General features: G+C 40.2%; 2 protein-coding genes across 6 annotated transcripts in view; one reads left to right on the top strand and one right to left on the bottom strand.

Annotated features, from left to right (window-relative positions):
• Positions 1 to 3,699, bottom strand: part of LOC139459524 (endophilin-B1-like) — a 66,196-nt gene extending 62,497 nt beyond the window's left edge. For all 5 annotated transcript variants that reach the window (XM_071241047.1, XM_071241049.1, XM_071241048.1 and 2 more), the window contains exon 1: positions 3,559 to 3,699. In XM_071241047.1, coding sequence (XP_071097148.1) covers positions 3,559 to 3,636 — 78 coding nt within the window. In that variant the 5' untranslated portion in view covers positions 3,637 to 3,699. The remainder of the gene's footprint in view (positions 1 to 3,558) is intronic.
• A 215-nt stretch (positions 3,700 to 3,914) lies between these two features.
• The window catches only part of LOC139458764 (uncharacterized), a 46,091-nt gene continuing 35,270 nt past the window's right edge, over positions 3,915 to 14,735 (top strand). The window contains exons 1-6 of the mRNA XM_071240177.1: positions 3,915 to 4,011; positions 4,737 to 4,948; positions 5,196 to 5,343; positions 6,132 to 6,356; positions 11,474 to 11,582; positions 14,172 to 14,195. Of these exons, the coding sequence (XP_071096278.1) occupies positions 4,783 to 4,948; positions 5,196 to 5,343; positions 6,132 to 6,356; positions 11,474 to 11,582; positions 14,172 to 14,195 (672 nt within the window). The 5' untranslated portion in view covers positions 3,915 to 4,011; positions 4,737 to 4,782. The remainder of the gene's footprint in view (positions 4,012 to 4,736; positions 4,949 to 5,195; positions 5,344 to 6,131; positions 6,357 to 11,473; positions 11,583 to 14,171; positions 14,196 to 14,735) is intronic.

The raw sequence follows: 14,735 nt of genomic DNA, 5'->3' as shown, positions 1-14,735 counted from the left end.
GATAATGATGACACCTAGTCATGATAGCAATGCTATCTGACCAAACGGCAGATATCAGCAGACTCAACAAATGACTCTTACATCACATTACATGTTCAAGAGATGAATCATGGGCATAACTATCCTAGAATAAAGCTACTTCCTGATAACCAATCATCAGGTCATTGGTTGATTCAGGCAAGGCAATCTGTTGGTCATGTTGGTCAGAGTCCCTCATTAAGCTTGTTAGGTAACATTACAAGAATGTAATCACACTGCTTACATTCTATATAGCTCTGTAAGCATGGAAATACAGGCCAGGAACACCTAATCATACTTATGGTAAACTTCAGCCAAATATCCCATTTTGCATTCAATACACTTGCAGACCACAATTCTTTACATCACCCTTGATCATTCAGCGTATTATCATATCTCTATTCCAGTATGACATACATAGCCTGGACCCATATGCCACTAACATGATGAAGCTTCATAGATCTACATTCAAAATAACAGCTTTCTTTGAGCGAGCCCTCCATACATCTTCTCAAAAATGGATACCATATTCGACATAATAAGCGCCCAGTGCTCTCAAAATTAGAAATAGGGGTCTCTTATCATGCTTATTAGAATATTATTTTGGTGAAAAATAACAGAGTTGAAAGATCATAAATTTCGTAGTTTATGCTGACAGCCTGAAATGTTTATATATGACAAATATATTTTTCCAGAATTTAATTTCCCATAATTAAGGATGCATATAACACACATATTATACACAAATAAATAAATCTTGTGTACATTGATCAATCGGAAGGGGTGCTAATCATGCTAATAGGGATTGTTCACTAGCCAATATATTAGCAAATATTGTTGTCAGTGCTTATTACGTCGAATACGGTAATATTGTGAATCTTCAATCTGGAAAATATGTTTTCTTTAGTATCCTTGAGGGCTGTAAGTCCATATGCTACCAGGAGTTTCCAGTTGTATTTGAGACAGTATTTATTTTAATGGAACTTCGATCTGATATACATGATATATGCTGGATAACTGAAGACACCATGAAATGGTCTAAGCAAGTGCAGGACATGGATTGATTCATAAATATATAAATCAATGGGACATACATGAATTCCATCACGTTCATCATTAATTTATCTCACACAAAAAGGAGCAAGGGTCTTGAGGGTAAAATAATTTCAATTGTCCACTGGAACTAAGCAGAGAGTCAACTGTGTAAATCTGTTTGGCCTGAGTGGAATTGATCAGTTGCCACTCAAATAGATAACTTTATTGACTTTTGTAGTTGTAACTTTTAGTTTTCTAATCCATCAGACATAAAGTGGATTGTAATAAACTATTTTAACATTGACATCATGTTCATACCATTGTGTGCACATTTCAGTCACAGAGTAATTTCAATGGATCAGACACAAAAATGTAACCAGATTTGCTATGATAATTAAATAGTGCTGTAATGAGACAGCGATGCATTATTGTATTGCGATATGATGCACACTATGTAATACATTGATTTACAACCCCTGTATCTCAATACTTACAATACATCACAAGTTATATTGGTGTAAAAACATTTGAATATTCACAGAAACTGTTCAACAACAGCTTCCACATATTCTCTTGTATTTCCTGGTAGGCTATAAATAGCATAACATTCACAGTGTAATCTCGCCTCCATGTCTCTGACCTACAACAATACATTGTACAATATCCCAGCTTCAAATTCTGAAATTTAAAAACAAATCATTTGGTGTGATTCACCTGTAAAAAGAGAGAATATCTATACGAATCATATCGAACCCAGAGTATCAGGATATGTATTGTAACGTGACCTCAGCATATCATCACACCTCTGTAAGGCAAAACCATGATGATGTTGATTACTACCATTATAAAGAATCTTTGATGTCCAGATGCTTGATTAATGAAATGTAACATATCAATACAGAACTATGAATATCCAGGGTTAGAAATTAAATTTTACTTTCACAAGTATGTGAAAATGATCTGCGAGAGAGTTGACGTCTACATTATGGTAAAAGTGGAGTGAGTATGGTATTACCCCGCTTTTAGCAATATTCCAGCAATATCACGGCAGGGGGACACCAGAAATAGGCTTCACACACTGTACCCGGGTTGGGAATCAAACCCGGATCTTCGGCGTGATGAGCGAACGAGGAAGATAGTCATTGCTCATGTTGCTAGTCCTTCCTGAATTTTACCAATCTCACACAAGCACACTTATGTTAATTTCGAACACTAAGATCAAGGTTTATCACTGAAATTAATATTCTGGTGCATCTGTGTATCATATTATCCAGACTTGATGATGGGCCTCAAACTTATTGATTCATGTTTGGATGCAAATATACCCATGGGGATTCCAGGTTAGAATAGGTCCCCAGCAACCTAGGGTGGTCGTAAGAGATGATCAAATGGATTGGGTGTTTATAGGTTCTATGACTGGGTTTGATAGCATGTTCTTATACCCTGATGACATGGATCATTGTTCAAAATATCAATCACTGGTCAGCCATAGAAACCTACTGTTTTAGTCCAAAATGGTCCACTAGTCCTAATAATGATAACAGCAAAACTCTTGAAATGGCAAATTGCTACTAGTCCTTATGACACCTTAACTATTGGGCAGTTTGGCAAGGACTACAGGACTGCTGGTCTGTCTGTTACAGACTTGATTATTTACAGGTCCCTGTCGCAGAGCTGGAATATTGCTGTATGTGGCGTTAAAAACAACAAACCAACAAACCTAAAGGGGAATAACTTCAGTAACAAGATAGGAAATTAAGTTTGGACATTGATACTTCACAAATATAGCATTATCATTATTATAGCAGGTGTAAACATTAACACCATATATAGAAATTACATTAATAACAACATATCCAAAGCACATGAAGCATGGACAAACATTTTTGTCTAAATTAGGAACATATCTATTATATGGTAAAGTGCAAGGAAAGCACAGCAGAGCTGATGCATGATCACAAATAGCTGTCACTTTCACACACACCCTACTGTGTGGGAAACAATGCTATATATTATTTATTGGAGTTTCATGGGTAGAAGATGGAACATAACAGTTTGGGTGAATTATCCCTCATTCACACTTTGTGTGTTCTTTATCGATTCTCCAGCTGTGGCAATTCAATCAATCGCTGAGCAGAGTGCCATTCAGCAGATGTGCCGAACGAAAGTTCTGATCCATATCCTCTCCTGTCAATCGCTGATTCTGAGCAAGGCTTATCCTTATTGACTTTCTAAACGCAAAGATTCCACACCTCCTGTTTTTCTCCCAATTGTGTCACGTTCACCCCACGACCCCTTGTGTTATAGTGCAGACGTATTTCCTTTATACCGAGCGAGAAATGTATGGTGAAGAAAAAGGCCAAGAAATGTGTCATTTAAATGGTGTATCGTAATGCCATATAGGCCTAATCACTCACGGAGTGGGCGGGCCAACTTTGTGGATCCACACTGAATAAACGTCAAAACAGAAACACGTAACCATCACATGTATCTCAGTATAATTACCTGTACAGCTCTGTTAATTGTTGTAGATGCAGATCCTGCAAACTTTTTAAATTTTTGGCTCATTGAACTTAAATCCATCCTGGTATATTGGCTATGTGACTCACAACATGAAACCTGTCGACGTCTCAGGCAAAGCTGTACTTCCGGGATGTCCGCACTGAATAAACCTTCGGGTACGAAAATAGAATTGGTGATGTATTCAGATTCACACTAAGTATGCCTTCATGTGATCATGTTATGGGCCAACCTGCACATTTTATAGCATTATTGTGATAATAACTTGATTACCTTTAGTGCGAGTCTGCTCTGATACCATGGTGATGTTTCAAAATGGCGACCACCGTTGTCATCGTTCAGAAATAAAGGAAGAGAATTTCTCACGCTTTGCAGCTTTATGCGGATATTTCTTTGTGACATTTGTCTATTTTCAAAAACGATGATATCTTTGTTCAGGTGTGGTAACGATATTTGCACTTCGATCTAGCAATATGTATTGTTGAACAAAATTAACTCACTCACTTAGAAAATATTGTCAACATTGATGTTTACGAAATCACGTGAAGTAGAATCACGGACATTAACTGGATTGACATTGTTAGTAAAATCCGTGGTAGAATCAGTTTAAACCTCAACATGTCAATTTCAACAACAAATCTCTAAACCTATAAAATTTATGAAATACACAATAGTCCTACCAAATATTCATGCTTCATGTGACAGTTATGTACGCAGATGCATTGTTTGGTTTGCTTAAAAGGCAAACATGAAATTCATCACATAAATTTGGGTGAAAATCAAATAATCAATTGAAGCCAAATGGAGGAATGAAATTGATTAGAACACCAATTACAGGTTGTTCACACTGATGATATACCCTGTGAACATCCGGGTTAGCATTGGTCTTCAGCAACCCATGCTTGTCATAGGAGGTGATTACCGGGATCGGCTGGTCAGGCTCACTGACTTGGCTGATGATGTTGTCATATCCCAATTGTGTAGATCAATGCTCATGATATCAATCACTGAATAGTCTGGCCCAGACTCAATTATTTACACTGCCAGCCTATAGCTGAAATATTTCTGAGCGCACCTTTTTCAAACAACAAACAAACACACTGATATATATATACATTTTATGATGTAACAATGGTGTTAAACAATTTCACTTTTACTGTTAGGCTGGTCGTGAGGTGATAAGGTGATGAGGAGAGCCTAGACAGCAATATGGGAACATTGTCGAGGATGCCAGGTCATGCTGACCTTGTGGTTGATGAGACTTCATGTGGCCCACTGTGTCCGCACCCTGCTTGCTGGGCATCCAATCAGAGACAAGAGAAGGGATTTCCAATCAAAAAGGAAAAACAACCATCAACACCTGGAAATGATCTCGGTAGGATAAAATGGAATTTTACATATGTAGAGTGCCGATCCATTGTAGGAATCAGATCCATAGGTGATTATTTCATCCATGTAACATTTATGAGTCAATTGTTGTATAATGTCATTTCAGTGATGAGGTCATTTTCGTATTGGGTTTGGAGTCGGATCTACATATTGCACATTTTTTATCCGTGCTACTATATGGGTCTACTTTAACAAACCAACTTACCGATAATTTCCCTTTTCAATCTTTTCAGAGTTGCCTACACAGGCAATCTACAACATTCTGGAGGACTTTGGGGATGATCCCCGTGATCGTTTCCCAGCAAAATGTAGTGGCCGGCCAGCACATGAGAGGGTGACATCTTCCCTACCAGCTCTGCCAACATCCGCCACACAAGCAAGGTAAACTTAAGATACATTTGTTCTCTGCAGGAATTCTGTATCAGGAAAGGTTACTAGTACCCATTATATGTTGTAGCAGTATGACAAGGAGTATATAGGTGGTTTCATGCATCCCACACTAGGTTTCATACCATAACCACATATACCTTATTCGACATAATAAGCGCCCAGGCGTTCTCAAAATTAGAAATAGGGGGCTCTTATTAGAATATAATGTTGGTGAAAGAGTTGAAAAATCATAAATTTCGTGGTTTATGCTGACAGCCTGAAATGATATAAAAGAAAAGTCTATGCGTATTATACACGACAGATATATTATTGCATATACACGAATAAATAAGTCTTGTGTACAGTGATCAATCAGAAGGGTGCTAATTGGGATTGTTCAGTGGCCAATATATAAGTAAATATAGCCGTGGGTGCTTATTTGAGCGGGGTGCTTATTACGTCGACTACGGTACCTCGAGTGATACTGCTAAAAAATTCACATCTTGCCAACATATGTCAAAATATAAAATTGACAGAAAACAGCTGTTTGAATGATCCGAGGTTAACTTGTGCCTAGTCATGTGACTTTCAATGACTCGTGAACAACATTTCTCAAGATCAAGTCAACCAATCAGACCTCATCATTCTGACATGGAGGAAAAATTTGTAAACAAGATTTGGTTCCATGTGTATTTTAGTTCCATCGGAACTTTTACTGCCAATATTTGTCCCTTTGGAGGTGCATATCGCGTCAAGTATTAGTTCCTGTCACACTACAATTCACCGGTATATTATTTCAGCTTGAAGACATGTGACCCAACCCCAGCCATCACCAGCAGCAGCCGTGAGTCTCTGGAGTCACAGAAGAAGTCGAGGATGCGGGTTGTGGAGGTGCAAGAGGTGTTTGATGTCGACGACCTCAACAACCAGTGGGACGAGACCTTCCTCACCCGGCAGTATTATGTGTGGGTCCCAAACCCGAAAAAAGCTGGACGCAAGCAGAAGATGCTTGACCCACTTGATAAGTAAGTACTAAATGTAGAATGATGCAATCTCCCGATGTTATTGCAAATAAACTTTTGCTTGTTAGCCACTTAATCAGGAGGTGATGGGGGCATGGGTGGACTAATCATCTACTGAACATTGAGGTTCGCTGTGACATGCAGCCTTTAAAGGGGAAGTGTAAACACAAAAATCATGTTTTTTCTTATCTGAAACAAAATGAAATCTTGCAAATATACTGAACAACAAAAGTTCCTTTGACATTGAATAAGATTTAATGCAAAGTTATGTTTTTTACCAAATCTGAAACAATTTCGGATTGCAACAGATAATAGACTCCTGTAAGTGTTAAAATGGTTTCATTTGCCATACTGACTTCAGAAATTGCGTGATTTCATAAAAAACATGAACGTGCCAAAATGTCAATTTAAAAATCAATAGTGTGTGTGCTCTCCTCTGGTTGCGATGCAAGAAACACATCCTCGTCTGGAGTGGACAAGGCATCTCACAAAGTCCTGCGGGATATCTGTCCATATCTGCTGGAGCAAGTTCCTGGTGTGTCTGTGGTATACATGGTTGACGTTGAAGGCGACAATCCATCTCATCCCACTTGTACTCGATTGGTGAGAGATCAGGGGAGTGAGCTGGCCAGGGGATGACATTCACATTGTTTTGTTGAAGAGAATCCTGAACAAATCGAGGACTTGGAGGCCGGGCATTGTCATGTTGAAAGGTAATGCCTGGGCCATGACGACGCAAAAACGGTAGATGATCTCGTCGCGGTAGTGCTGTCCATAGAGATTTCCCTCTACCACTATCAAACGGGTCCTCTGTCTTGCTGTAATCCCTTCCCTTACCATAATGCTGCTGCCCCCAAACCGATCTTCTTCCATGACACAATGATTGACGTTACATTCATCTCGACGTCGGTACACTCGAATCCGTCCATCGCTGTTGCTGAGGTGTAAACGAGACTCGTCAGTGAATAGAACTTGTCCTCACTGTCCAGCGTAGATTGTAGACGTGCTTGACAGTGGTTTCCTGTCAAAATGGGACGTCTGGCGGGTCTTCTGGCTACAATCCCTGCACATCTGAGGCGACGACGTATGGTTTGTGAAGTTATTCGTCGAAGGCCAGGGATGCTTCTTGCAGTCACTGTTGCTGGCTGGAATCGATTTCGTAGGTGTGTTGTTCGAATCCAGTTGTCTTGTCAATTATTGGATACGCGTGGCCTGCCACTCCGAGGATGGTCTCTGACTGCATTCGTCTGTTGCCAACATTGCCATAAACACCAAATGGTGTTTCTGTGGACGTTAAATTGTCTTGCAGCATCACGTTGACACGATCCTTCTTCAAGCATACCAATGGCTCACAGACGCTTATTTTCTGACAGGCGTGGCATTTCGTAATGTTGAATAATTGCGTAATTTTGATGTTTTTCTGAGTGGTTGTTGTCAGCACGATGCTAAACAATGCATATGGAATCCTGTTAGTGCACATGTTTTTATACCCATTCTTGGGAAGTGAAATGCATGGGGCTTGCATAAAAGTCAACTTTTGCATGGAATGCATGCTTTCTGTAGCAGTTGGGTTTTTGTGTTCAGTATAGTTAATATCAAGGTGCGGTTTTGTTGTTTTTTCTCCACTGCACCACAGACACACTGACATCACCACATACTTTTCTAGACAAACAAAAGACATGATCTCAGACAATGTTAGTTGCTTGCTGTTTTCGTGGATTTTTATGTCTTGCAAATAAAAAGATTTTGACAGTGTCCTGAAAACATTCATCTTCCCACTTTTGTCATATTTTGGCCATAATGTACAGGGTCTCAACACACCTTCTTCATTATAAGTTACATGGTATAACTTTGAAGCAAGTGATATTTATTAGCCTGTTTGTCTGCTTCTAAACTTAGGTGGCATAAGCGGACGGGGGAACAAGAAGAATGACTTTTGGTATGCCACACCCACCTGGTTTCAGATGGTCATGCTACCAATGCTCCGATCTACCATCCAACCTGGCAACTTCCTGGCCTCACTCGACCTCCAGGATGCCTACTTACATGTCCCCATTGTTCCGGCACACCATCAATATCTCTTGTTTATTTTCATTACCAGAGGAAAGTCCTTCCATTTGGCATCTCTTCAGCCTCTTGGCGTTTGACTCATATCACAAAACCTCTAGAGATGTTCCTACACCAGCGGGAGATCCAATTCATTTGGTACATCAACAAATGTCTGATAAACAGTCCCTCATCGGTTGCTTTAGACCAGATCGGATTTACCCTCTGGTTTCTTATTAGCAGCACGGTTGGCAAATCAACTTCGAGAAGTTGTAGTTGTTTACCTGCCAGACCCTTCACTACATCGAGGGACTATTGGACACAGAAGACCCGCCAGACCCTTCACTACATCGAGGGACTATTGGACACAGAAGACCCACCAGACCCTTCACTATATCGAGGGACTATTGGACACAGAAGACCCGCCAGACTCACCAGACCCTTCACTACATCGGGGAACTATTGGACACAGAAGACCCGCCAGACTCGCCAGACCCTTCACTACATCGGGGGACTATTGGACACACGTCGAGGCCTCCTCCTCATTTGGCGGACATATTGGAACTTGTTGCAACCTCTGGTCCAGGCAGGCCTGTCTTCAGGATTCCCGATTCACAGCAACGCCTGCTCAGCTTGCTCACATCAGTGCAGGATTCGACCCACCTCAGACGCCTGCAGTTGCATCCTCTGCAGATTTTTCTTCATCTGTGGTTCAATCGGGACATGCCAGACCAGGTTGTATCTCTCCCAGCCTCGCTTCAGCCTTACCTCCATTGGTAGAGACTTGAGTCGAACGTCAAACTTCATTCCCCCTCACCACCTGTTCTTGGATGCATCGAACAACAGGCCTCAAGATTGTGGAAGCCCCATTTCTCCACTAGAACATCAACTGTCTGGAACTTCTAGCAGTCATATTGGCCATTCAGACGTGGGGGATGATGTTGTATCATGATAGTGACGGACAGTGTCTCAGTCACTCAGTACATTAACCAGCTGGAATCCTCACTCACTCACAGAGTCTCCTGGACCTCATAGACGACATCCCCTTGGAGGTGAGAGCTCATCACATTCCAGGCATTTCCAACATTCTCGCCACCGCCCTATCTTACTATAGAAAGTCTGCCCCCTTCGAGGTGGCATTGACACCTAGATGTTTTCCAGACCTTCGGCCATGCAAATGTTGACTTGTTCACCACACATTACATCCACCAGCTTCAGACGTTCATATCATGACTCACTCTTCATCAAGTAGGATGGCTTACACGTGTATACGTTTCCACCTCCGATGCTCCTTCCCTGTGTTCTCCGGAAGCTGGCATCTACAGGGGACATGACCAGGGACCCGTTCCACAAAGCGATCTTAGTGCTACGACTGTCGTAAGCCAGTGTTAAAGTATGGGAGTTACGACCGACTTAGCGCTAAGATGGCTTTGTGGAACGGGGCCCAGATTCTCTTGGTCACACCTTATTGGCCAGTTGGACATGGTTCCAACATCTGCTCCAACTTGCCGGAGAGCCAGACTTAAAAACTCGGTCTGCTCAGAAATTGTGGGACCTACTCGTGTGGTCCATGTGCAGAACACATTGATGGCTAGGAGTTAATCTACAGTGGTGGCTCTTGCTATTCATCAAACACACAACCTTTCTAGAGCAGATCAGAAATGGTTATCTTTTCAGGCTTATTGTCCCACTTTCACTATCGCCCCTATGTCTAACATCTTTGGGTCTTGTGACACAGAGGACTTCTTATGTGCTACCTTTGTCACGCCAGAAACCTATGATTGTGGGTTCGAATCCCGGTTCACCCTGATTATGTTTCTAGGTTTGTCAGCACCATACCCGTGCTCGTGGGTTTCACCGAGATGGTAAACGTCTGAGACCTGCATCACGTCTGGCTTTCCTCCCACATTAAGCTGAGACGCTGTGATATAACTGAAATACTGTTAAAAGCGGTGTTAAACGCAACTTACTCACTCACTCAACATTTAGATCAACTCGTCACCTGTTTAAGGGCGATCATTGGAAAAAGTGATCAGTAGTACAGGAGCATGCTGGGAGCGAGGTGGTCAGAGGGTGTGTTCCGGTGATTATTGTTTGACTATGTTCTACACTGTTATGTGATCGTAGCAAGAGAGGAATATTGCATACTGTTGTGTCAGTATATAAATAAGGGGAATACTGTGATTCCCTATTATTAGTTATATATGTTAATTAGGAGACACTGTGTTTTCAATGTAGAGCTAGGTTACCTGTAGATTTAACCCTGCTAAATTTGATTTGGGACCGAACGCGTAGCGTGAGGTTTCAAATGTTAAATTGAGGGCGGTATATACTTTAGCAGTTTGTTTACACCGTAATACTTCACTCGAACATATGACAGGCATTGAAAGCATGTAAGCAGGGCAACTTGGTAAGCTAACATGAGGTGGGCATCTCTAAAGAAAACAAAGAGAGCATTGCAAAGCTTTCGCTCTACATCGCACGTCACCATTATGAGGTCATATGGCTCATTGTGACGCAAAAGATATGACGTCACAGTCGTATATAGAAAAGCGCCAAAATTCCAAGCTCTCTGTTGTCTCCAAAACGTAAATACATTCCCTTTGTTGATTTCTGTCGTGTTTTTCTGAACGAAATGTATTGCCACACATCCTTTGAATATTGTAGTAACCGCATCTGTGCATTTTGTAACCTGTAATTGTAGATATAATTATTTAAATATGCCTACCGACAATGACTGAAAATAGTACTATTCTATAAATATTAGCTTCCGCGGTGATGCGGCTGTCAAACCAGCTGTTTCAATCAGAGGGGGTTTATTGTGATTTAATAGCCTCTGATTGACCAATCAGAATCAAGTATCAAGTATCAAGAATCCAAATTCATGGTAGAATACATTGTAATATGAATCAGGAAAGGTTTAGTTTCAAACTGGGAATTTTAATTGACATTTGCTGTAGACTTGTGGCTGAATATCGGCCTCGGAGAAGGTCTAGATAAATCCCTGTCCTACTTTAATTAATTCTACGTATTTCGTTCTGGTGATGTTGATTCTTTATGTCCATATGTTTCAGTATGTCAATCAGTAAACTATCCAGTCAACCACAGCCGATTCCTTCTAAAGATGTCACTGAACAATTGATCCCCGAGCAGATGGAGAGAGAGAGAGAAGAAGCCAGAGTGGTGAGTCAGAGAGAGAGAGAGAGAGAGAAGAAGCCAGAGTGGTGAGTGAGAGAGAGAGAGAGGAAGCCAGAGTGGTGAGAGAGAGAGAGAGAGAGAGAGAGAGAGAGAGAGAGAGAGAGAGAGAGAGAGAGAGAGAGAGAGAGAGAGGAAGCCAGAGTGATGAGTGAGAGAGAGTGAGAGAGAAGAAGCCAGAGTGGTGAGTGAGAGAGAGTGAGAGAGAGGAAGCCAGAGTGGTGAGTGAGAGAGAGTGAGAGAGAGGAAGCCAGAGTGGTGAGTGAGAGAGAGTGAGAGAGAGGAAGCCAGTGGTGAGTGAGAGAGAGAAGAAGCCAGAGTGGTGAGTGAGAGAGAGAGAGAAGAAGCCAGAGTGGTGAGTGAGAGAGAGAAGAAGCCAGAGTGGTGAGTGAGAGAGAGAGAGAGGAAGCCAGAGTGGTGAGTGAGAAAGAGTGAGAGAGAGGAAGCCAGAGTGGTGAGTGAGAGAGAGAGAGAGGAAGCCAGAGTGGTGAGTGAGAAAGAGTGAGAGAGAGGAAGCCAGAGTGGTGAGTGAGAGAGAGAAGAAGCCAGAGTGGTGAGTGAGAGAGAGAAGAAGCCAGAGTGGTGAGTGAGAGAGAGAGAGAGGAAGCCAGAGTGGTGAGTGAGAGAGAGAAGAAGCCAGAGTGGTGAGTGAGAGAGAGAGAGAGGAAGCCAGAGTGGTGAGTGAGAGAGAGAGAGGAAGCCAGAGTGGTGAGTGAGAGAGAGAGAGGAAGCCAGAGTGGTGAGTGAGAGAGAGAGAGGAAGCCAGAGTGGTGAGTGAGAGAGAGAGAGAGAGAGAGAGAGAGGAAGCCAGAGTGGTGAGTGAGAGAGAGAGAGAGACAAAATGTTCTCTGTTACTAGAAACTTTAAGTAAAGCTTTAGACAAATATTTGATATCAGGAATTTTTGTTCCAAATATATATACTTTTACTTTTAAAAAAGGGAAAATTATTACCTTTTTTCCTAGAGCTAGTTTTTGTTTTAATTATATTGACTGATGTTTATTTACACTTGAAAATGTTTAGTAGGAATATCAACCATTAATCAGTTTTATTTAAAAACATGTTATGTGTATATTTGTTGGTAAATATCACATATTATTTGTAACTTTATATTACTCATTGATTCTATTTTTATTATTATGTTGACTTTCTTACAAGTTTGAAAAATGTAATTTATTTACTCTTGGTTGGTGATTTAATCATTTCATCTTTGCATTTGTTTTCTTTGTTCAATTAATATTCATCAAGTCATTTTGATATTTTGAAGCTAATGCATGGTGTTAGATTTATATGTGGATAGTTAGTGATGTGATTTCTGAACATGACAATCCTTTCTTTTAATAATGTTAGCGTACTGACTGTTCCAAAACTAGTTTGAGGGATTAACTGGGCTTTTATTAACATACAGTATGCCTCATCTTTAACTCAGTGTAAGACTTTTAGCACTGTTCTTGTTTAGCGATTCCTGTCTTGGTGCTAGTAAATTCAATCTGTTTCGTGTAGATCTGTAGAAATATGGTTCATCCAATAATGTTTCTTGGTTTGTCAGCACCATACCTGTGTCCTGTGGGTTTACCAAAATGGTAAAGGTCTTCATCACTTCGGGCTTACCTCCCACATTAAGTTGACACACCGTGATATAACTGGAATACTGCTCTAAGCAGCATCAAACCAAACTCACTCACTCACTGTAGAAATATTTAAACAATGGTTTACAGACTCATTTAGTGTAAGGATGAGTTTACTAGAAAATATACAAATTAAAACAAAACTGAAAGTGGTATGTTTAATTGAAGAGAGGCTTTTTCAAAGTCATTTGATATTAATGTTATCTAAAGAATTTTTTTAATTTGTTTTAAATTAACCACTTTTATATTATTTGAATTTTGGCACCCTGTTACAAGGAAATAGATTGATCTTGTCCTTCTCAATAATTTCCTTAAAAGCCTTATACATGATATTAGTACAGCTTCACTTTGAAATTATAATCAATGTTTTATTTTATTCATGTTATGTAATTTAGAATGTAATATCTAATAGTTTTAGCAAAACTGTTTGATTTCTTTTTAATTTTAATTTGTAGCCTGAAATATAAGTCGTGTGATAAAATCTTCAATATAAAAAATAATAGACAATGTCAGTTCACGTATAATATAGGTTTGGCATTTAGGCGATTAATGTTGTTTTAGTTAGTTCACAGAATTATTTTTTTTGTACAATGCCTCCTTTTTCCTGTCTAATCGACTGTGCTACCAGAATGTCTTGAAAGGGCAGTAGCTCTGTCAAACTTTATGGTGGACTCTTTGTTATGTATTTGGTATTTCGCAGTGAATCCTCTTTTCAACACAAACTAATCTGAGGGATATTTCATGAAAAAATATTCTTTTATCAGAAAAGTAATTTCACAATTTTATTTTTATTTTACTGTTTTTCATGTCGGCAGTTCTGTAAACCAACAAAAAAGAAATTAGTCGCCTAATGTGCTGTGTGTGTAGTTAGCATGTATTTATTCGGCATAGTTTGTATAGGATATTGTTTAAGAATAGACTGTGTATTGTTCTAATTTTTTACCTTCCAGTTTGATGATTTCCCTGTTCTGAAGGTAGAGGGCACTTCAGTGTTAAACTGAAGCTCTAAGCTGCTTCTTCTCAAAAGTTCTTCTTACTCTTTAGCTTCATCTATAACGACTGTCCCCAACTTACTAACGTCCTGTCATAGAGTCACGCATTGCTTCAACCAATTTTCTAGTTTCAGATGGCACACTTTCATAGTCGAGACATTTCAGATTGCACAACCAATGACGTAACATTTTTATTGCTTTTTCCCTGAAACAGTGCCCCACTGTGATCTCTGAACAAGACAGTCGGGCAGGTGACCTATAAATATTGCCCGCCAATCTTCAAAGTTACCTGCCCATATTCAGACATAATTAATATTGAAAATTCCAAAAACATGAGACAAATCTCATCTTGATTCAGTTGAAAAAATGCAAAAAATTAATTGAGATTCTATGTGGAGTTATAATAAAACTGAATGCGGAAGTAGTCATAAAATTATCTGCCAGTTGGGCAGGCTGAGGAAAATTTCATGCAGCCTGACAGAATTGTTGCCAGCCGTGGGCAGGCGGGCAAGCGGGCAAGCG

Source organism: Haliotis cracherodii, unplaced genomic scaffold (assembly GCF_022045235.1).
Source record: "Haliotis cracherodii isolate W230 unplaced genomic scaffold, xgHalCrac1.p SCAF_13, whole genome shotgun sequence".
Lineage (NCBI taxonomy): Eukaryota > Metazoa > Mollusca > Gastropoda > Lepetellida > Haliotidae > Haliotis > Haliotis cracherodii.
Note: the sequence above shows the minus strand (reverse complement) of the source record. Positions and strands in the feature narration are given on the sequence as shown.